Source organism: Condylura cristata, unplaced genomic scaffold (assembly GCF_000260355.1).
Source record: "Condylura cristata isolate star-nosed mole 26May11 unplaced genomic scaffold, ConCri1.0 scaffold00026, whole genome shotgun sequence".
Lineage (NCBI taxonomy): Eukaryota > Metazoa > Chordata > Mammalia > Eulipotyphla > Talpidae > Condylura > Condylura cristata.
The window spans coordinates 2,779,196-2,803,216 of NW_004567127.1; the positions used below are offsets into that span (position 1 = coordinate 2,779,196).

The 24,021-nt window shown below is 46.0% G+C and overlaps 1 protein-coding gene across 1 annotated transcript in view; it reads left to right on the forward strand.

Annotated features, from left to right (window-relative positions):
- The first annotated feature begins 976 nt into the window (after positions 1-976).
- WARS2 (tryptophanyl tRNA synthetase 2, mitochondrial) overlaps positions 977-24,021 on the forward strand; it is a 57,190-nt gene continuing 34,145 nt past the window's right edge. The window contains exon 1 of the mRNA XM_004689594.2: positions 977-1,066. Within this exon, the coding sequence (XP_004689651.1) occupies positions 977-1,066 (90 nt within the window). The remainder of the gene's footprint in view (positions 1,067-24,021) is intronic.

Consider the following 24,021-nt stretch of genomic DNA (forward strand, 5'->3'; position numbering starts at 1 on the left):
CTCTTCAATATGGTTTCAATTTTATCAGTTCTTTGCATCAGTTGTGAAATTTTACCGTGTGGTCCTCACAAGTTTTGTTGTTAGATTTCAGTTCTCTTAAGAATATGAGAATCTTTAATTTCATTTAGATATTACCACTTACTACAGAAATGCGGTAATTCTCAAAATTTATCCAATGGACAAATACCACAAAACGCATAAAGGAATTCTGACTAATCTCTTCCAAAGGACAGACTCTTACTTGTCTGGGAGCTTTCAGGCTTTACTAGCAGAAGCTGAGGGTCATGTGAACTCGTAATTTAACCAAAACACGAAACAATTTCTTTTAGCACCTTCCCCCTTCCCCCCCCCCCAAACCCTTCCCTGAAACGGTTTTATGCTAAACCACCCCACCCCGACCCTGGGGTTTGTTGCTGTAACTTCTAAAACCGAAAATTTTTAAATTATCTGCAACTTCAGCATCTTTTATTTATCTGCAACTTCACTGGGCCGTAGTACACTTTTCGCAAAGTCTCTTTCTTTGTACCGTCAGAACCTAGCAAAGTAGGGTTAGACAAGCGTCTGCAGACCGAATGAATGAATGAGGCTCCCCGCGTTTCAGAGGCTCGTCTACTGACCCCCTCAACCCTCCTCCCTGCCCTGAGGTCTGGGAAACGCCCCCTCTGGGCGGCTAGGAGCCGAAGGGCAGTTCCTTTAGAGCGCCGCGACGAACGCTCCCTAAGGAGACTCTCGCCCCGCAAGAAGCCTGCGCGGAGACCAGGTTTCCAAGAACAATACTAAACCCAAAGCTAACGGCATTTCAGTCCCCACCTGCTCTGCAAAACACCGGGGCCCCCTCAACCCCCCGGCGGTAGCTCCCTAGCCTGTCCCCGGGCATGCGCATGCGCATGCGCATGCGCGGCAAGCAACACTGGGGCGGAAGCAGGACTGGCTGTTGGCAGACGTCACTCAACCAAGACGGCTCCGCCCTTCCAACATGGCGCTGCACGCAATACGGAAGGCGCGTGGGTGCTGGCCCTTCATCCGGGCACTTCACCGAGGACCCGAAGCGGCTCCCGCTCCCCAGGTAACCGAAGCTGGCCCCTCTCCCGCTGGCTTCCCATAAGGCTTGCTCCTTCTCGTCTTTCCGCCCGCCATTTGCGCCTCTCTTCCTGTTTCCACTGAGGTGCTGCTGGCGACTCCTCTCCTACTGTGGACTCGCCTAAGACTGCCCTCCTACCAGTAGCGTGGCGACTAGGCGAGGATGCGCGATGACGCAACGCGCCCCGGCGGGCGGGGCGCGCCGCCTCCCGCCCACCGGGATCCTTCCCGAAGGGCTGTGGGCGCTGCCCGAAACGTTTCCAGGCAACCGGGGAAGCCGAGCCCTGGGTGACGTTATTGGAGACCCGAAGGGGCTGTCATTGCATCACTGCTGTCTTTCTCGCGGCCCCATTACTGTTTTGTGCTCCTTCCCCTAAAAGCAGGCGGGGAGCCTGCGGAGAAATTAGAGAAGGCGTCTCGTTTAGCTGTTGGGCAGTTTGAAGTCTGACTGCAGTCCTTGGGTGAATTCCACTCTGGTTCCTTTTTGTCCCAAATCCTGTATTCCGGGAAAAGCTGAAGTGCCTCGTCTTGTCCTGCACCTCAGCACTGCTGGCCACAGCTTTTTCGCTGAGCGCTTGGCATGGCTTTCTGCTCTTCCGTACAGGAATTGTAAATACATGGCAAAAGAAAAAATGCATGTATATCATTTCACTCACCCAGACATTTACAGAACGTCTTCAGACTGCGGTGGCAGGCACTTAGCCATACATCTCTTGGAAGTTATCGTCTGGGAACTAGAGAGAAAAGTCAGGATTCTGTGGTTATTAGGTAATCTGGCATTGTTGCATACTCGTCATTATGCATAAGTGGGAGACTTTCTTATCGTAACTGGTACATGGGGAAGAGCACTAAGCTGGAAGTGAAACCAAAAGTCAGGGAATTTGCCACTTGCTGGCTGTGTGACCTGCCAAATCTCTTGATTTCTTTTCTTTAGTAAAATGGGTGGAGAGAAGGTTGAACTGATTGACACATTAATGTGAAGCCAGTGAGCTTAATTATGAGAACCAGGATTTCAGTTCAACTTACTTTTCTAATCGTCCCTTATAGAGTGATTAGAAAATTTAAATTACTTCACTATCTGTATTTAATAAGTTCCTTGATATAACCCTCACAAAATTCTTGTAATAATAAAGGCTATATTATACCAGAAATCTCTTTGTCAAAAAAAATAGCATTTTGTTATTTTAAATTTCAGTCAACTGTACAGGTGCAAATTGATTCAAAATTAGATAAATCCATTAAATACTTCTTAAAGAGAAATTTAAGAGTATGGTTTTACAGAACCAAAATTGATTACTGTATGGTACAGTCTTAACACCCAAACTTCTCTCATTTCAAACTTAAAAGTTGAGAATGTCATGCGAAGTAGAGAATCAACAAGAAGAACTGGTAATCTAGAGCCCACTGATAATTAACCAGGGAATGTAAAGGTCATTATACATATTAAAGAAAAAGCTTTCTTAAGCCTTTGCTGTTGTTTCAGGGATATGTGTGAATATGGTTATCTTAATCAGTTGTTAATTTAGTGCTTCAAGATATAGAGTCCCAGAACACTTTAATGTTTCCAAACCTGTAATATAACCTTGAGTAGAATAAAAATTAAATGTAAGTTAAAACATTCTGTTAAAACTATAAATCTATATCTAATTTTAAGTCATTTAAAAATGTGTGCATGAAAGACTCATACTAGTGTTTTCAAAGACCAGTTGAAAATAGATAAAATTATATTCATCATGTAATTATAATACTATATTTGTAAATAAATATTTACAGAAATGTTTGCACAGAAAAAAAGAATGGAAGGAAACAGACTTTCTTAATGTTCTTTCTTGTGCATTGGTCTTCCTAAATAGTGAATTTAAAGTGAAGAATTTTCTTCTTTAAGCTTTTCTTTTACATGTTCTCAATTGAAGATATATCACTTTTAGATCCAGAATAAAGTTCTTAAGGCATAAATCTCCATATAAATGCATAGTTGTTAATATCATCTGTGATATTTTAGGTCTCCGAGAGATACTTTCCCACAGTGCTGTTATTAAAATGGCCTAAGAAAAGAACTACTAAAAATTTATAGCCACTTTTCCTGTATGTATCTTCTGTTTCTCTTGAAATGCTCCCTTTGAAGTCAAAGAGATTTTTGTGAACAGATGCAGAAATATGTGAGGGAAAGAATTGGATTCGTAAACCAGATGCATTAGACATTTTTATGATATCTCATAACCTTTTTGAAAACAAAAATTATTTTGCAGTGGTATAGCCTAACAGAAACAATGAACAGCCATCATATCAGTGATTCTATCAAATGCCAAGAAATAACTGAGAAATGCTGGCTATTAGGTTTGACCCTGCAGTTACTCCCTAAGGTGAGAGCAGAAATGAAGGCGTCCTGGCGAAGCTTCTTGGAAACTGGCGGCAAGAGAGTGGCGATTCCTAGGGTGTTTTAACATTTTCTTTAAAAAAACAAAATCTTGAGTAAGAAGCTTGGCATTTGGGGAAAGTTTAATTATCTTAAAAGAAGGCCAAGGCGAGATGTGAACTGGGTTCTAAGTTAAAAATAGGGGGAAAACAGGAACCCCAGTGTATGGAGTTGTACTCTTTCTGAGATGGCTACAGTTTACATAAAAGCAGTTTATTTTGCCAGATGTGGCCTGACAGAAAACCACCGAACTCTGACAAGACGAGAGTAGTCACTGCATCAGGAATGAAGATCTGACTTGTTATGTTTAAAAGCCGGTGGCATTCAGTGAATTTAAGCCTGTCATCATTGGCCAGACACACTGAATCTGTTCTTTTTGACCTTATAATAGTATTGTGCAAAGAGTGAAATATTGATGGCTAGAAGACTTTTGCAAGAATATCTGTGATCATTCCACTGCAATATAAAAAGCCGTGGTTTCTTGCAGTTGCATCGCACACTTCATTATTAGCTGTCTCCAAGTTGGCGTCGGCCAGTGCTAACTTACTGTTGCTATAGTTGATGGCCACTGAGTGTGACCGCTGGGAGGAGGAATTGTGCCTGCAGGGAAATAAATAATGCATTAAATTTTTCATCTTGTATTTAGTTCTCACAGGCTTTTTTTTTTTAAAAAAGATTTATTTATTCATATAGAACTGGGGTACAGGCCAGAGATGTAGAGGGTGAGAGGCTTCACCAAAGACAGAGTGGGGAGCAGAACAGGCAGATCGACGAAGTACACTGCTGAGGGGAGCAGCGGGCGGGTCAGGAGAGGTCTGCCTCGCCATGTGGTCTCCTCCGGGGCAGGCGGGAATCGAACTCATGCGGAAGTGGCTATAGCTTCTTAGTGCTGTGCTTTAACCTGCTGCGCCACCAGGGAGGGCCTCTCACAGGCTTTTTAAAAGTTGCTTTTTTAGCTTTTTTATTTGAAAATAACTTTAGAGCTGTGAAATTAGCACACAGTATTCCTATACTATGAAAAATTAACTTGGCACTATGCATTTATTTTAGCTACAGACCTAATTCACGTTCCCCAACTTTTTACTAGTCTCTTTTCGGTCCAGGATCAAATCCAACACCCACATTGTATTTAGTTCTCCTGTCTGCTTCAGGGTGCGGCTCAGTCTTGCGTAACCTGGGCGCCCTTGAAGAGTGCTGGCCTTTCTCGCTGCATCATTCATGTGGTGTTTTCTCTCGAGCTGACCCAGGCTATGAAGTTTGCAAAAATACCGCAGAACAGACACTTCCTAGCCAGGCTTCAAGGCAGGTACGAGTGCCCTGTGTCCCAGAGCTCATTGATTAATTGTGGGATTGAGCCGGTAAAACGGCTCTTGCCCTTAACCTCTTACTGCAGAGTGTTTGCTGTTGAAGATTTCTGTGCTCTAGTGACCGCTTATTGGGGTAGTGCTGCCAGTGACTTTTCCCATCGTGTCTCTCTGCCACGTGTTGTCTCTCCAGCTTGCAGCATGAGCTCATCCCCTTGGAAAACCAGGAGTGACTGTAGCCCCAGGGAGTTTGGCTAGTTGTAAGGGTGCCAGTTTGATCCAGCTACTTCATCTGGCTCTGCTTGTCTCAGACAGTAAACGAGAGTGTGGTGTGGATTTCGCTAAAGACCCTAAGAAACTCCACTGGTTCTGTGAGCCCATAGGTATAAAATGGCCTTTACAGTTGGTTATTCTTGTGAACTAACTTAGCATATTAGAAATAACATTGCATTTCTTTGGTGGTATTGTTTCAATAAATATCTGAGTTTGTTGGCTCGGGACCACATATGGTAATGGGTGGATTATTTTTTATTTGTTTGTTTAAGTTTTAGCTTGGAGTGGATAATTTTTTTAGATGTATTTATGTATGCATACAGAACTGGGGTACAGGCCAGAGGTGCAGGGGTGGTGAGAGGATTCACCAGAGACAGAGTGGGGAGCAGAACAGGTCGACTCATGAAGCACAATGCTGAGGGGAGCAGCAGGTGGGCCAGGAGAGGTCTGCTGCGCCATGTGGTCACCTCCGGGGCTGGGGATCGAACTCATGCGGAAGTGGCTTTAGCTTCTTAGTGCTGTGCTCTAACCCCCTGAGCTACCAGGGAGGGCTCTTGAGTGGATTGTTTTTAAGGCACAGCCTATAAGAGAGTAGTCTGGGGTTATTTACGTTGATGCGTATGTACTTTATAACTCAAGTCACAATATTTTTCTACTTTAAGCTGCAGAGCCGCCCTGGGACTATTTACAGATGTAGGTATTTTATCAGCAAAAGGCAATGTATGTTCTCTTTTATCTCAAGCTGAGGAGTCCTTGCAATATTAACAATCAGTTTTCTTCTTCCAAATACAGTTCGCTTCTCCATCATCTGCTGGTCTCTGGGCATATAGTGATGCTATGTTCTTACCCGGCCATTGTTCAATGTGCCTGGCCTCTGGCGTCCTCACAAAGCACACTTAGTCTGTTTTGCTATTGAGCTGATCCCACTAACACCACCCCAAGACTCCAGAATCTCTCTTGTATCAACTGCAACCCGAGGCCCAGGCTTCTTGCTGCCTTTCCCCAGGAGACTCTGACTCTCGTGGGCATGGAGGCTGCACCTTGTGGTGAGTTGCTCAATGCAGAGAGATAACTGGGCCAGGGATGATACGCTGCCTCCAGCTTGACTCAGCTGAACTGGTCCCTACAGTTTTCTCTATCTGACGCTCCTAGCCTCATTCCCAGTCTGAGGCTTATGATGACTTTTCTTAACTTCTCTGCTTGCTGAGCAAATCGAGGTCATGACTAGGTGTTTGTGCTGTTCCATCACTTCACTTCTGCTGGTCTTGCCATCATAGACCGAACTTCGCCTACAGCTCTTTCACTTTTTTTTAAAGGTTTATTTATTTATTTATTTATGCAAGAACTCGGGTGCAGACCAGAGGTGCGAGCACTAAGCAGATTCACCAGAGACAAAGTAGGGAGCAGGCAGAACAGGCAGATCCACTGAAATCCACTGCTGAAGGGAACAGTGGGGGGACAGGTGAGGTCTGCTGCGCCCTGTAGGTCACTCCCTTTCCGGGAATTGAACTCATGCTGCAGTGGCTGCAGAGAGCTTCATAGTGCTGTGCTTTAAGCCATTGCACCACCAGGGAGGGCCTCTACAGCTCTCTTTCTTCCATTGAACCTGTGTCTGGTGGGCTAAGGAGCTCTCTTTCTGACTGCTTTTGGCTCCTGAAAAGCAGGGTTGAGCTTCCCTGATTTCTGTTTCAGCCATGGAGACTCTCGGGACTTCTGCTTCCCAGACTTGCCCTCTAGAGTTCCTGGCCAGCGGGAGGTCACTTTTTCCTTAGCATTTGTGGCTTGGTGTTCCGACGTGGACTCATTACAGTCCCAGGCAACTCCTCTGTGGACAGCTCCCCGTGTTGCAGGGGTAATTGTAGATTTTTCAACAAGAGATTTAAAGTCATAAAAGAAGAAATCTCACAGTGCAAAACATTTTCAAGCGGACTATAATTTCATTAGTAAGAATGCCCCGTTTTAAAGAAGATTTCGTAGTTTCCAAAATGCTCATTGGATCCCACCTAATATTGAATGCAACACACGTTTCACTGTGTCTCAGCCACCTGAAAGTTTTACTCACAGATTCAATTTTCAATTTTTTTAACCGTCTTTATAGTATGATGATCCTAAGTAAACAATAGTATTCATTGAGTTACTGCTTATTGACTTATTCAATCCCCACAGCCCAGTGAGGTCAGTGTTACTATCAGCCCCATTTTATAGAGGTCATATTACTCCTCCAAGGTCACATAGTTAGCAAGTGTTAGAGTCAAGGTGTAAACCCAGGTAGCCTGATCCCAAGCTCCGTACACTAACTGTCATACACTGGTATTAAATTCTGAAATTCCCTGTGTTCTTATGCCAATAACTGCTTTGCAACTGTTAAATTTGTCCCATGAAAGCCACTGACAGGTCTTGCAACAGTGGCACACAGAGTAGGAATTATAAATCATCCTTTGCTGTTGCTACTCCTAGGGTCTTGCTTGGCTTGCTGAATTATGAGAAAGGGGTAAAGCTGTCTTGTAAATTTATCTTCATGTCTCTGCTTGGCTACTGCCACTAGGGTTACCCTGTGTAAAATAGGGGCTTTTAACACACGAGTCCCTCGGTGCATGTAGGAAGTTCTGTTTATACACACAACTACACAGCCCATAGCGGCAAGGTCAGCCTCAGCAGAGCCCTGCAGGCAGAGGGAAGGTGGTGAGTGCTCAGGCTGATGGATGACCAGGGACCACTGTCCAGGCCTGGCTGGATTTATGGCCTGCTCTAGTACTTCAAAAAACAGCAGAGGTGCAAAGGGGGGGAATAGGAGAAATTAAAATAATTAATGTCGTGGGGCATTTCTACAAGGGATAAGTGAGAATTTTATTCAGAAAGATTCTCATTCCAAGAAATTCTTAGAGAGGTCAGTAATTCACTAAATGAATTGCTGCCAGTCAGTACATTAACCCGTATGCTGTGAGGCTCCAAAATTAGCAACACTGAGCAGCGTTTACTTGCTGAGTGGGCCGGGGTCACATGGATTTTTTCCTTCTCTGACCCCTGAACAGCAGCTTTTACATTGGCCATTCAACCCCACGCTTCACTCGCTGCATTACTTTGGGTCCTTTTGGGAAGAACATGGAAGATTCTAGGCATTCATTGTCCATCTGCCATCTCTTGCATTCTCTGCTAAAGTGGAAAGCAGATTTAGGGAGAAGAGCTGGAGGTGGGCTTCAGACACGTGGACTCTAGATGCCAGGGGACCGTCTTAAGTGGTGATGCCAGGAAACAGTGAGACATAAAAGACCACGCTCGAGAGAGGTCTAGGTCTAGGTATTTGCGAGCCTTCGGTGAAGCCTGCTTAGTTACGAGATTGGGGTGACCAGGTAAGCCGTGGACTTAGAAAGAGAAGACACTCACCTCTGAGCCTGTGAACAGTAACATCAGAAGCCTGGAATGAGAGAACTAACCGCAGTAATAGTAACCCGATAGGTGGAAGGAAAATGGAGAAGGTGACACCCTAGACGCTCACCAGGAAAACCTTCCATACGCTCGACCACCATGACCAGCACATGCGTACACGTGTGTGCGTCTGAGCACATTGCAGGCTGTGGATGAAGGTGGAAGGATCAGAAATACCAGCTTTTTTCATCACTGATGACCACAGGCATATTCACCTGGGAAACCCAACTGTTGCATTAGACAGCTCCGTGGCTGCGGACCCGAACAGTCAGAGTCCTCTGGGCCGTGTTGTTGCTGTGATCACACAAACCCCACCTCCTTCCGGGACGTCCCTGCCGGGCCTGCGTCAGGCCCCTTTCCCTGGCCCAGTTCATTCAAACACACGACAGTTATCCCAGCAGAGCTTCTTTTCCTAAGTTTCTGGCATATTTTCTCTAGTGATAAGTTAATAGACCCCATCTTGTTTCTCTTAAAGTATTCTTAGAGTTCTTACACTTTTGGGGGGGGTGGGCGGGGAGAGGCAGAATTTACTTTTTCCTTAAATTGACATGTGAACCTTCTACATAGACAAAAATACATGAATAAACTCTCAAAACTTTGTGTACAATTTCACAAGTACGTACAAATAGATTAAGATTCCTCCACTCAGTCGGCCTTTCTGTCTTTGTTCTGTTGGTTTCTTTCACGGAAGGTAAATTCACCGCCTTCTCTGAGCGATTGAGCCCGCCTCATCCTTCCCTCCTCTACCACTTACTGACTCCGAGCTGGGCTTTCTGTCTACACCCGAGGGCTGCATGCACAGTTGTTCTATAACGAGCATTTCTGGTACTTCAGTAAGCAAAACCTCAACACACATGCATGCCAGGCCCAGCCCAGCCAGTTCTGACGCTCAGACTTGAGAGCAGGGTGGCGTGCGAATCTCATTATAATACACTGCTGCTTAAATATTTATGAACATATATATGTATACATTTTTAAAGTTTTGACGGAAATAGAAATTTATAGTGTTGGTTTGAAGGGTGAAAAAAATGTCTACCCAGAATGTGAAATAGCAACACCCATCTGAACTTCACAGAAAATGTCACGAGCGTGTCAAGGATTAGAACTAAGCAGATATTTAACTGTCCTTTTCAACCAGAAGATGGATTTGAACCAGATTACCACATCCATGGTTGGTTTTGAAGGGGGGAGAAGGGAAGAAAGAAGCCAGTTATTTGTCTCTTTGTTCAAAGGCCCTTTTTTGTATTGTAGACGCCTCAAAAGCTAGTGGCGAAGCCAGCCTTTCACATCCATTAAGGTTAGCCCTGCACTGTTGGATTTGATGTCTTCCATTTGCCATCTGGAGCCAGTAGAGGAAAAGCGATTCTGCATTGGCTTGCTGGACACCATCCAAAAAATAATATGTTGGGGGTATCAAAGGCTCGATGCACTTGGTCCAGTATCTAATGATCACAGGCAGGCTCTGCTCTCCAGTTTTGTAGAATGTTTTATTTTTTGCAGTGACAATATATATCCCAGTAAAATAGATCACAAGGGTTACTGCCAACTTGTCAAAGCTAGGATGCTTCCATCACAGACTTCAAAAAAGGACCAGACTTTAATTGAGCAAAGCTCGGTTTCCAAAATGGAGGAAGCCCCCTGTCATCCGTCTACCCCCTTTCTCAAAGAGAGCACTTCACACAAGAAGGACTGTAATTCAGAGATTGTTTCGCCTCACACCCAAAGGCCAAATTGAAAGTCTCCTTAAAGTTGACCTCATTTAAAATCGCATTCTTTATCCTCCTTCTAGTGGGCCTAGTAGCTGCCCAGCCAGTGACCACACTGGCAGCTTTCCAGGAATCTGACAGCCTCCTCTCATGATTCACACCAACTGGAGCCAGTTGTGGCTGGATTTGATTTTATTTATTTATGCTATTATTTAAAGATGTGGATAGGAAGCAACAGCGAGCAACACCGTGTCCCTGAGTCTCCCCGGGGATTGGGGGGCCTGTTCCATCGGGGATTAGGGCACCCCGCGCCCTCTAACTCTGAACTGTGACAAAGCAAGCTTTGACTTGGGTCTTCGGGGGATGAGCGAACTGATAGTGTCTGCAGTAGGTCGGACTGTAGGTGATTGTCATGTTGTCTTTTCCTTGGGGGAAGAGTAGCAAATACTGACCACGGAGACTTGCCTTGGCAGAGTGGCCAGACCCTCACCGCGAACATTACTCTTCCTGTGGGCAGGAACCGTCCGGTCCCCCTCGCTACACCCCAAACGCAGGGCCACCTCAACGGCTCCCACGCTGGCCTGGAAAGCAGGGGAGCTCTGGCTGGTTCCGGCCCGTGCACTACGGGGCCTTCTCGGAAAACAGGAGCTGGTGGTGTACCCAGCTCCTGCCCCCTAGGCCTCCAGACTGGTCCTCTCCACACCCCCGAGATCTCGTCATTCAGGGGCTTGACTCAGCTCCCTCCACCATTGTGCAAGCCAGAGGAGGGGACCCCTCGGGACCTCTGCCCTCTGGTAGAGTGAGCACTGACAGGCGGATCTGTGGCTCGGGAGGTGGCACCAGCTTGCGAGCCTCCGTTGAGCGGGGCTGGTGCCGGCTCCTTGGTGGCCTGCGGCCAGGGGCTCACTGGGTTGTCCTGTGACTTAGTGTTTCTACCTGAGGTCGCCAAAGTCAGCTCGTTGCTTCCAGTAACATCCCTGGCAGCTGTGCGGTTTTACCACCAGTCACCTTTTAGCATTCCCCTCTCTGTCTCTTATATTTCCACATGTCAGGGGCTGGGGGCTGGGTTGTTGCCTGCCTGCGCCCCTGCGGCCCCCCACTTCAACATCAAAAGCCCGTCAGCTGGACCTAAGGCTCCAAGATTCATTTACCGTTTGCCTGAGTCAACCCTGAACCTTCACCGCCTGGGATTGGTCCCCACGGTCTCTTTTTCTCTAGGAAAATAAAAAGGAAATTGGGGCTGAAACTCCCCCTTTTGTTGAGTAATTAGAGACGGGGCCCCTGTAGAAGGCAGCACAGGCCCTGTAAGCTGAAGCCGGTGCAATGTGACAGCTCACTGGGGAGATGTTTTCCTTAATCTTCATTAAAAAATGGCATGGGTCCTGTTCTGATTTCAAATCAGGGAACTAGTATTGCAGCTTGATGATTTCCCAGCCAAGGGTCGTGGTATAAAGCTTAACATTTCTCCTCCACTTGCCAGGTGCGTCAGGCGGCTGCTGTTTCGGGGTGCGCCCTTTGTGGGGATACTGGCCGGACCCCGCATCTCTCGGCCTGGCTGCCAGGGGCCAAGAGCCGTCACAGCGGGGACTCCAGCCTCGGGCCACAGTGCATGGGCGAACAGAGGACCCGACCCCACAAGCTTCTGTTTTAAGGGTCTATTTCTCACATTGAAGTCAGCACACAGCAACTGGCAATGGCTTTGAGAGTGTTCATTTATCCTTATTAAGGATTCAGATTAAAAAACATATAAATGCCTTTCTTCACTCTCCCCATAAATGCCACCCCTCAGCTGGACTCAGTCCTCCCCAAACCTGCCCCTGGGCAGGGCGAGCGTCTGGGTCCCCAGTGAGGGCCACACGGGGCCCGTCTTCCAAAAGGAGGAAACCGCACCGTGCTGTAGGTGAGACCCTCAGCGTCAGAGCAGGGCGGGCCAAAAGCACGCTGCACCTGTGCTGGTCTGCGCAAACTCTTTAACAGCAGCGGGTTCAAGGTCACAGAAGTTCACTCTGGACCTTCAGGTAGGTTGCCTGCCTTCTGCGTAGAGTCGCGCACTTACAAGAGGCCCAGGGAAATCACTTCGCAGCATATTTTATTCTAAGCGTATTTTATTGTAGAGTCAACTGAAATTGCCCCATGTTTAGAAAGGAGACATGTTCACGTCGTTGTAGGGACTGTTCACGAAAACACGACCGCATTTGCACAGGTGACCTGGGAAGGGAAGTCTCAAAAGTGCCCTGCGAGGCTCGGTAAACACCCTTCCTTCGTCTTTCTTTCCCCAGGGGCTGCAGAACTTCAGACCCAACTTCCAGCTCCTGCATCCTATAGCTTCCTATAGTTAATATTCATTTCTTCTTCATTTGTGGACTTCCACTGAATGCGACTTCCACCAGCTGATGTTTGAAATGAAAACACAGTCTTTTGCTCTTGAGAATTTCGCCGGCTGGTGAGGGTGGTGGTCTTGTAGGAAAACTGAATTACAGTGCAGCCACGTGCTATCACAGAGGGAGAGCAGAGCATTAGAGGTGCTTACAGGGAGCCAGCCACTCGCTGAGCCTTGGGAAGTTGAGGTGACTTTACAAATGTGACATCTGAACTGCGTCTTAAAAGATCAATTGAAATTTGTCAGGTGGAGAAAGGCAGAGAGAACTGAATATGCAAAGGTTGGAGTTTCGAAAGAGTTTAATTTCCTCATGGAACTAAGACAAGTGTGTGCAATTCACGAGTTGGAGTGCTGGGAAAAGGCTGAAAGAATGGCTGTGGGCCTTATTAACTCAGCAGTCAGGGAAGGGGCCAGAGAAAGAGAGACAAGCACTGGAACGTCAAAACGTGCAATTTACTTTTCTACTAAATCATTTGATAGATCATTGCAGCATTTTTTTTGCAACAATATTTTGTTTTGTGATTCTCATAATGATAGAAAATAAACAGTCACTTTAGTGCAACTGATGAGGTTTACGGGGTTGGGGCTTTGTCTGTTTAAGCAGATCAGCTCTGTTCCACTTGGTTGTGTTTCTCCTTCCTCACCGTTTGATGGTTTAGACACAGGCATTTGCAGTTACTTTCTCTGCCACTGTGATTGTTTGGTATAGAAATCAAAACAAAAGTCAGTGTTACTTTTCACATAAATGTCCAAGAGTTCACTCATTTCCACAAGTAGTTTCACTTGCAACATTGTGGTAGCAAGTATTTTAGCATTAGAATTGTTTGGTCTACAGACACCTGTCATCCAAGTTGATGAAAAGTAGTGTTTCAAGAAACACTTTCAAACCGTGGTGTTAGTCTTGTTCTATTGTTGATGCTAATTATTCCACCCACTAAGAGTTAATCACAGAACTATGCACAACATAGAAAATTTCCACTTGGAGAGAGGAATCCGAAAACCACCAAAATAAATTGCATTTGCAGTCATTTAGATTTTTGAGTGTGAGTGCAGATTTTGTGGTGAAGGTGTTGAAAATTATCATTTTCCACTCAAGCATGTTTACAAAAACATAAATAATAAAAGTGGAAATAAAAATGTGTAAAGTATGTAGAAAAAAGTTCTCATTTTCACTCGAAGTATATCTACAAAAATAGAATACCCCTATACAAATATTAAAAGTAGAAATGAAAATGTGGAAAATGTGTAGAAAAAAAATCAAGTATCAAAAACTTGAATTCACAGCAAAAGGGACGTGATTAGTATTCACAGGTAAATAAAAGTAGGCTTTTAAAAAGTAGGGTTTTAGAATTGGGGGAAATCAAGGTAAAATAAAAAAGAATAATTACTTTGCTTATACATCTACAGTCTGTCTAGGATTGAATGCACAGATTCCAAATGAAAAATCTGTCATCAGAAACAGTTGCATTCACTTAAATAAGTGTTTCTTTTGCTGAGTCAACACTATTTGATGAGGCAACTTAACAGAATGAATTAGGTGGATGCATGAAAACAACCAGGAAAGGAAGGCTATCATAATGAAAGAGGTAATTTTGATTTTTTAAAATGTATTAGGCACAATGGTTCACCTGCTTAAGGAATATGGAGCTGTTTGTGTGTGTGTGTGTGCATGTGCACACAAGTGAATACAGACCAGAACCATGACTTTGCACTAAGTGTGAAGAGAAATGGTACGTGGTGGTAGAGTTTTAGGAAATGAACTGTTGATCAGCATTCAATTGTGCAATATTCTGAGGTTTCTTAGTAAGTGTGAGGAATCCAAAGCTTTGAAATGTCCAAGGTCTGGACCTTCTCTGACAGCACCCTCTGCTAATACAGGCTGCCAGTCTTCTCATAACTTGGCTAAGAGACCCCAAGATGTAACAGGCAGGAAGTCTCACGGGTGTCAAAGGGGTGTTGGGGAGTTTGTTCCCAGCTTGTGGACTGAAAGCCTGAGCTCCCAAAGAATCTCTCAAGCACAGCAGGGATATGAATGAGTGATTGGCTGATCCTGGGCTCAATATGACTCTTTCTCGCCCCACTCCCATGTTTAATTTTTACATCAAAGCATTATAAAAATTATTGCTAACGATTTTAAGGAAAAAAATGTAGGCGTTTTTACTTGGTTTTTAAAAATAAAAGACATAGTTTACTATTTGTTATTGAAGAGAACCTGTGTTTCAAAGCCTTTAGGACTGGAATTATTATGTCCAAAAAATGTTCTTAAAGTTTCAAAGGGATAAAAAAAAATGCCTTCAGAGGACAGTAGATCATAGCAATTCAGTAGGGCATGCCTTATTTCATTGGGAAAATGACACACGATTTTTTTTAACCAAAGCAAATAGTATTTGCTAAATTTACTTTTACATTTTTCTGAGGGATTATCGCATAGTGAAAATTTCAGAACTGCCATTTCCGTGGAAGGTGTCTGTGGAACAAAGCATGATAATTTTCTGGAGTCATTGCAAACCTAAACCTAGTACTTTGATGTACAAAGTAAAACAAAGTAGCAGCAGTTTCATCTATGAAACACTTCTTAGCTCATCTTGGCTGTTGATTTGACAGGTCTACCTAATAACCGCTTCCTGCATCTCAGCACCACTACCTATGCATGCTTGTGGTTTGCCACTCATAACCAATGCAGAAAGCTAGTAACCCGCTCCACCTTGCCCCAGCACAGGCCAGTGCAACTCTGGAGGAGAAACTTGGTGACCTGGCAGCTTACAGATGCTTCCAGGGCCATTGTATCAACTCCCTGCGCTAGCCAAGTGTGTTATTTATCTCCCGAAGGCTGCCATACAGTGTAAGATGGCTTACAACCATGGAAATTTATGCTCTCACAATTCCAGTGCCTAGGAGCCTAAAATCAAGTTGCCAGAGGGCCGGGCTCTCCAAAAGAAATAAGCAACTTCCTTGACTAGTTCTAGCTTCTGATTGTGCACTCAAATCTCTGCTTCCACTGTCACAAAGCCTTCTCCTTTTTTTTTTTAATTGCGGTAACACTGGTTTACATACTTGTTTGTTTCGGAAGTATTGGCTCTCCCCCTTTAGGTGTTACTATGATACCAGCCCCCCAAATATCCACAGTTCATCACCATAGTCCATTGTACCCCACTCCAGCGCCACTCTAAATCCCACAGGACCTCATTAATGACCCCAGGGACATTACATCTTTAAAGTCCTGTTTCCAGATAGAGTCACATTCTGAGTTTCCAGGAGGACATGAATTTTGCTATTCAGCCTGTCACACCAAGCAAGGAGATGCTACCGATGCAATATGGAAGCGTGTCAGTTGTTTTGCAAATATGTATTTTTGTGTTTGGGGCTTTAAAATATTGATCTTAAAGATTGCTCTTGTGGTCTTAACTGTGTTAATGATGTTGAATCTAGTGCTATCGTGATTCATGAAAAATAGCATGTTTTTAAATTTAAAATATTAACCTCAAATTTCTGCTAGGACTTCTCTCCTGCTTAATTCTAGTTCATGCATGGGGATGCTTGCCCCTATTCTAAGTAATCTGAATGTGTGTAATTATAAAGTTTATATATTAAATTAAGGCATTCGTAATTGATCGTGTAGGAAAGGAAGAAGCAAGAAGATTTGTAATTTTATGTTCAGGTGGTAAAATGGAGGCTGCAAAAAGTAAGATAGAAGGCATTAAAACAGTACATGTTAGCTGACTGGACCTTAGAGTATGTTGATGGAGATGAAGACGTGAGACTGTGTTGAATAATATCCCAGATGATTTAGTATTTGTTTTTTAGTAATTTTTTAAAAATTAATTTACTTTTACTTTCTTAGATCATGCTCATTTTTGCACAGTATTTGATTTCTCCCCTCGTGTAGCCCCCATAGTTCTCAGGAACCACCACCATACTCCCTTGCATTCTGCCCTTCCCTGTTTAGATATCTTCCACCTCTTCCGTGCTGTATGCATCAGCTCTGTTGTCAGTTTACTTGTTTTGTCTTTTTCTTGACTTTGCTTTTTCTAATTTCCTTATAAGTGAAGCCATCTGATACTTACTTTATCCTTCTGACTTATTTGAGCCAGCGTACTCCTTCTAACTCCATCCATATCACCACAGGTGGCATGTGTTTGCATTTTTGATTGCTGAATAATATTCCATTGTGTAAATACACCACAACTTTGGGGATCCATTCGTCTGTCTTGGGGCATTTGGTCATGGTTTAGTAATTAAGTCAATGTTGGTAGTAATAGTAATCGTTGGTATTTTTTTTCTAGCTTGATGGAGCTATCATTGATGTGAAACACTGCATATGTTTAAGATGAATTACATGATGATTTCTTATCCATCTATATTGTCAAGGATTACCACCACAAGAATAGTTGACACAGTCATCACCTCTTCTGTTTAGTCTTTCTGTGTGTGATTAGAACATTTAAAATCAACAATATACTAATATTTATTGAACATGCTTTCTGTGCCACAATTCTAAGCACTTTTTAATGTGTAAATGGATTTAATCCTTGTTGTAACCCTACAAGATAGCGTTATTAAACTTTTAATTTCAGATGAGGGAATTGAGGCACAAATTCTTGCCAAGCATCACACCTTTTTTCGTAACTGGAAAAGCCAGGATTTTAACCCACAGGATCTGGTGAAGGAAAACAAAATCAGGAGCAACTCTTAAGACTGGGAGACTGAATGGGGGCGTGTGTCACCAGGCAGAACTGAGGGGGAGCGGTGACTGGAAGGCTGAGGCAGTGGCTTTGTGTCTAATATAGTTTTAAGTGGGAAGAGTAGCTGATAGGAAATAAATGGACATGTCCAAGAGATAGTTGGTGTAAGTACAAATACCATGTCCTGTGAAAATCCATGTTTTCCTCAAAACCAGAAAAAACGCTGTTTTCATATACTTTATGCAGCTGCAGTAAAACTTGAAAGAGTAGCAGGTAACACTATCTCCCACCGTAAAAAGCATGAGTGCTTTTAACAGGGCAAAATTCTTGGTGCTGTTGTATTCCGGTGGCCTCTACATATTCCACGAGGTAGGTCATAGCCACCTTACCCGAAACTCTGCCAGTTTTTCCACCAGGTTGCACAGGAGAGGAATTCCTGGGAATTTGCACCCCTGGCGTCCTAAGGAACACACATCCTTACAAACGCCCCCTGCTCCCCCTCTTCCCCCTGCATTCCACCAGCTACATCCCGCCTGGCTCTAACCACGGGGTATTTCGCTTCCAGCCCAGCACTTTATGGGAACTGCTTTTGTTGAAATCATTAAAGAAAGCAAAGCCTGTGAGTTCCCGCCCTGAAGCACGGGCCGTTTTCTGTGTCATTTCAGTCTCATTAATCAGGTTGCGGCGCGGGAGACACTGCACCGTGTGTGTGTTACTGTCCCGGGCACCGCGGCTCCCGCGTGCCGGCCCTCCCGGCCCCCCAGCCCCGACGCACTGGGGACAGAGCCGGGGAAGCCATCAATCTTCCCGGCCCACATGTCAGCGGCGGCCCTTCCCCTTCCTGCTGGCCGTCTCTCGCACCACCTGTGTTTAGAATTAGGCCAGAAGCGGCTGCCCACATGAATGAGAACCACTGTCCCATCACCTGCCCGGGCACCGCCGCGCTCGCTCGTCGGGCGGTCACCGCCCCTGTGGCCACTGCTAGAGCCCCTCAGAGCTCCTGGCAGCACCGACACAGACGGGGTGCATGCCGAAGGGAGCGCGTTTGCCGGTCAGAGGTGCACAGAGGAGGATTCCTTGAGTGCCTGGCTGCAGCCTCCTGGCCCCCTCCCCGCCATGCCCCCCCCTGCCCCCGGGTCCCAGGCTCACCGGGTCCCAGCCCCACCCGTTACTCTGCTCCGGCCCCCTTTGTGACTCCGTTTCTTAATTTTTCAATCACTGCCTGCCTCTCCGGGCTTTATGTGAGGTTGGTGAAATGATGTGGCTCAGGCTGTTTGCTGTTTGCTGTTTGCCGTAGCAGACACTCCACAGATGTTAATGGTTGTTAACGACCTCATTGTTAAGAGTAGTAAAATCTCAGGTTCCGAGACATTAAATAAGTTGTTAAATAAACGAGGGGATGCCCTGATCCCCGAACCCACGCTCTCCCTGTTGCACTTTATTTTCATTCCCGTTTCCTCTTAACATATAACTTTGTATGAGAGCTTCATACGTCATTCATCTGTCTTCATTTCCAATTGTCTGCAATGAAAATGCTAAGAACTGACATGTCAATATGAGACTCTTAGACATACATGTTGGTTGATATAAACTAGGTATATTTTTAAAACGTGGCTACAGAAAGTGTTTGTACCCTTATAAAAAATTAAACGATTATATTATTTTTTAAAATTAACTCAAAATGTCAAAAAGGAAATTCTTACCCCCCTCCCCTTATTGGGGTAACTGCTGATGAGTTAAAGTGTAGCCTTCTTCCTGGAGCAGAATTTATTTTAATAAATATTTCTAGAAAACCACTGTCTGCTAAGTCTCGTTCTCAGGCCTGTGGGGCCATTAGTGCTCTCGTCTTTTAACGGGGAGCATCTGTGACCCTCAGAGAAGCTCAGTGCACAGCGGAGCGGGAGCCGGACCTGCCTCTCAGATGGGCTCCTCTACCTCCACTCTGGGTGAACCGTTAGTGCTTTCATTCTTACCTGTCCCATGGAATTTCTCTGCATAAAAATGAAGCTGTTGTTTAGTTACTATTCCCCTCCTGCTTGACATGTAGTTGCTCCTAGTTCTTTTGCTGTTAAATAGTCACACAGTACTGGGTAGCCTACATTCTTGCTGGAGGATTTCTGTAGGACAGATTTCTACCTTGAATGATTAGGTCAAAAGATAGAGATGCTCAAGACTTTGCCACTATGCATCTACCATAAGACCCAACAATTTCACTCCTAGGAATCTACCCAAAGAACACAAAGACACTAGGGCGAAGGGAAACCTGCCCTCCTGTTTACTGAAGCTCTGTTTACAATGCCAAGATAGGGAAACAACCTAAGAAGAGATGAGTGGTCCAAGCAGATGTGGTGTCTATACAGTGGAATACCACTTAGCCGTTAAAAAGGACAAACTCGTGCCATTTTTGAAGAAATATGGGTGGAGCTGGGAGGGATGATGCTAAGCAGAATAAGTCAGAAGGCGAGAGATTAATACTAGAGGGTATCTCTAATAGGTGGCCTATAAGGCAACTACATTATAAAGACAAGCTGCGAAACTAACCCTTGATAGCTGGCTACAGAACCGAAAGACCAAGGGGCCAAGGGTGGGGGGGCAAGAACAAAGAGGGAAGGATGATGGCATCTGGATGAGGTGGTGGTGGCTGCACTATGATACCTAGTGGGGGTTCCCCAATATTACCTCAGTCAAAAATAAATAATAAAGGCCCTCCCTGGCTACGCACCCTGGGTTAAGAGGGCGGTGCACCCTGGGTTAAGCCACAACAATACGAAGCTGTCCGCAGCACGAGTTCCATCCCCAGCCAGGGAGTGACCCATATGGCTCAGCAGACCTCTCCTGTCGCCCCAGTGCTCCCCTCAAAAGTGTACTTTATCAATCGGCCTGTTCTGCCCCCCAGCTCTGTCGCTGGTGAATCCCAGCACCTCTGGTCTGTACCCCAGTTCTTATACGCATCAATAAATGCCACTTAAAAATAAGCAAATAAATAATTAAAAAGGAAAAAAGCATTCTTGCTGGGCTAAGTCTGTTTTCTGTTCAGTACAATTCTGCTGCCAGAACCTTCTTAGTGGTTTTCTTTTTTTCTTGGTGAAGTTCAGGCTCCGGTTCTTGCAGCGCCCCTGAACCATGAGGACTTACAGACCAGACGTTTGCAAGGAAGTCTGCCCAGGGCGGGGGGGTGTGAGGGGGCAGGCGTGTGCCTGTTGTCCCAGAGTCCCCCCTCACCGCCGTAGATGATGTCATGACCCCGCCTTCCTCATCTGCTGACCTCGCTGGCTGCCAGATGTGATATCAGAACTTCCTGGAGCCAGAAGAGGCTCCGTCCACGCATCAGTAAATGTCCCAAGGATTTGGTTGCCTTGCATGGCAAATGATAAGCAAGTGAACTGCGTTCCGCACGTTTTCTGGTCTGTGTGCGGTGCGTGTGCTCATACTGCGGCTCCCTAGCAGACTGGCCACTGGAGAGCAACATGGTGCAGTTGGCTCGGGCTCTGGTCTTCTGACTCGGGTCTCGGCCTCTCACCAGAGTCACCTGGGGAGCTGTTAAAAAACCCAGTGCTCACGCCAAACCCCAAACTGATTAAGTCAGAATCTCTGCAGATGGGGCCTGGGCATCGTGTTTATTTAAAGCTCCCAGGTGATCACCAGCTGCCAGGATGGAAATCCGTTGGCTTGGGAGATGTCGTCTCCTTTTCTTGCTTCGTTCTCATCTGTAGCTCGCTTGAGGAAGGGCGAGATTTTAAGGGCACGGGGTCCAGAAATCCTTCTCGAACGTGAAACGTTCAGAAACGCCCACCAGCCCCTGGAAGGCCTGTTCTGGGGGGATGTGTGACTCGTTTCTTCTGGGACAAGCCCACCCTTGAGCCTTCTCAGTCAGTCGGTCCGGTGGGACCCGGGAGTTGCGTTTCTGACAAGTTCTCAAGCTGTGGTGACCAGACTCATCCACACCGAGGAAGGGTGTCAGGAAAACCCCTCGCGGAGGGCAGCCGGGCAGGGACCCCACCTCTCGGCGGTGACACAGCCGGTACTGTGTCTACCCGGCCCACACACAGCCCACAGCTTCCCCTTTCATCCAGATTGAAGCCTTCGCTGCTGCGGGGCCTGGGCACCACTGGGTAGGTTTCCGCTCTCCCAAAATGGAACTTGGATTTGCCCACAGAAACAATTTTATGAATGGCATTTAGGTCTGTGGCGGAATGGCCCTAGCGAAAGCATTTGTCAGGAATCCTGCAGGCCCAGGGAGGCTGCAGCGGCCGCCGGCCAGGGGCTTAACTACCATGTAGAGGATTGAAACTGCGTTTCAGAAAACTAAGTTTCAAGCAAACTCTTAGAACATAGCTTGTTTAGGAACTGCGCACAACTGGAACATTTGGTTCATTTTGTTTATAGTTACTTTGCCCTTTACATTTGGAGCAGAAGCCTGGGGCTGCCGGGGGAGTGGTGAGGAGCTTAGTCATTCATTCCACCGCATTTATTAGATGGTCACCCTGTACCTGGCTCTGCTGTGTGCAGGGGCTATAAACATGAAAGACAGCCCCGCCTGGGCAGGCTCATCCTCAGGGAGGAAAAATACTGACTAAGCAAATAAGAAAATATTTACCAGGTTTGCAGTGTGTGATAGGTGGAATAATGAAGGGATCTGTTCTGCCTGAGGGCTGGGAGGGAGGGAGAGAGGTTGAGAGACCGAGAGCGTGAGGCAGGGAGGTGTGCTTAAGAGGTTCTGCACCAGAGAGACATTGTTGGGGCTTCGGCCAAGGGATGAGCGTTTAGGGTGATGAAAATCTGGGTGCAGAGAGGAAGGGTCTGCGCGGGATTAGTGGGTGGGCTCCTTGTGGAGCCCGAGGGAGGAGGCCTGGCGGCGGGTTACCTGCCACATGAAGTTGTGCCTCAACCCAGAGGAGGAAACGAGACGAGTTACCCAGAGCGCAAACCAGCACATGCGATATTTGCTGTTTAATCCCAGCCTCTCTCCATTAAGAACTTTCTTCTCCCTTCTATTTCCTATACCTTGAAGGAAAAAAAAAATTTAATTGTCAACAAAATAAGAATACTTTAAAATAGTCTGGAATCCCCTGGTTTTCAAGCCTGTGCCCTAGAAAGCCCCTCAGAGGTTGGGGGTTGGGGGCACAGGAGAGCTGGGCCCTGGAGAAATCTGCCGTCAGCTGCCCCCACCAAGCTCTGCACTGGGCTTTGCAGATGGGGCACTTTACTAGGACTATTCCATTTGAAAAGGAGTGTTGTTGTTTTGTTTTTTTAAAGATTTGTTTATTTATGCATATAGAATTGGGGTACAGGCCAGAGGTGCAGAGGTGATGAGAGGATTCACAGAGACAGAACAGGGAGTACGAAGGCAGATCGATGAAGCACACTGCTGAGGGGAGCAGCGAACAGGTCAGGGGAGGTCTGCCGCGCCCTGTGGGTCACCTCCTTGGCCAGGAATCAAACTCACGCTGAAGTGGCTTTAGCTTCCTAGCGCTGTGCTTTCACCCGCTGCGCCACCAGGGAGGCCCCCAGAGGGGTGTGTTTTTACAACAGTGTAGGCAAAGCCTCACATTTAGCAACAGTTCCAGGATTTTGTTGTGAGTATTGAAACCTCTCAGTTGTTAGCAAAAGGGTGAGTGATGGTGGACAGTCCACCCGGGACAAGGCCTCAGACAGACCATGGAGGCAGATGTGTGAGCTGTGAGGAAGTGACCAGGCCAGATCAGGCTTAATCGTCCACCAGTGAGAACGATCAGTTCGGGGCAATCTCTCTAACAAGGCAAGATCGCTGTTGGCGTTTTCTTATGAGGGAAATCCAGTCTTACTAAGCTTTTCAGATCACTCTCTGACTTAAAATGTTTAGTATGTCTTGAGCGCTTGCCTGTGCTGACTCTTCCATACCCTATAAAAATAAATGAGGCAGCAGTGGTTACGATATTTCTATCAAGAATTTGACCTTTGCTGATACTGGTATCGCAAACTATGTTATCACTGGGAATTAAAAGAATTTCTCACTGCATATCATGTGATCATTATTTATATGTTGTTGAGATAATATGTTACTTTCATCTTAATCCCATTTCCAATAAAAACGAAAGGGGCTTGCCAATTTATTCTCTGCTCACATATAACCCTTGCAGTTAGTTAAAAGTAGCAAAGGCAGCTTGAGGTGACTGCACAAACTTTTCTGGGAGCTTTATTTTACATTCTTCAGTTCTGTGTGTCTGGGGGGCATTCACTGAGCTGCTGTTTGGCATGAAAGAAAGAAAAAACAGAAAAGACAGACTTGAAGAATATAAGCCCAGGGCCTCCCTGGTGGTGCAAGGGGTTAAGCCTGAGCACTACGGGCAGCCTCTGCAGCACGAGATAGATGCCCTGCTGGCCAGGGAGTGACCCCCCAGGGCGCAGCAGACCTCTCCTGTCCCCCCCCCCCTGGTGGTGCAAGGGGTTAAGCCTGAGCACTACGGGCAGCCTCTGCAGCACGAGATAGATGCCCTGCTGGCCAGGGAGTGACCCCCCAGGGCGCAGCAGACCTCTCCTGTCCCCGCCCTCCTAAGCAGTAGGTTTCAGTAGGCCCCCTCATCTCCCCCCACCACTCTGTCACTCCTTGGTAAGAGGCATTTCACGAAAATGTTGACGAGGCATTCCAGGGCCCTTGGGTTGTAACGGTAGGCTGACATAGACAGTAGAATTGATTAGCACTCACAGGAAGCTGCGGGGTGAGAGTCTCAAGCTGTATTTTTTATGTACGTATGAGTAAAGAGTGAGTAGGGCA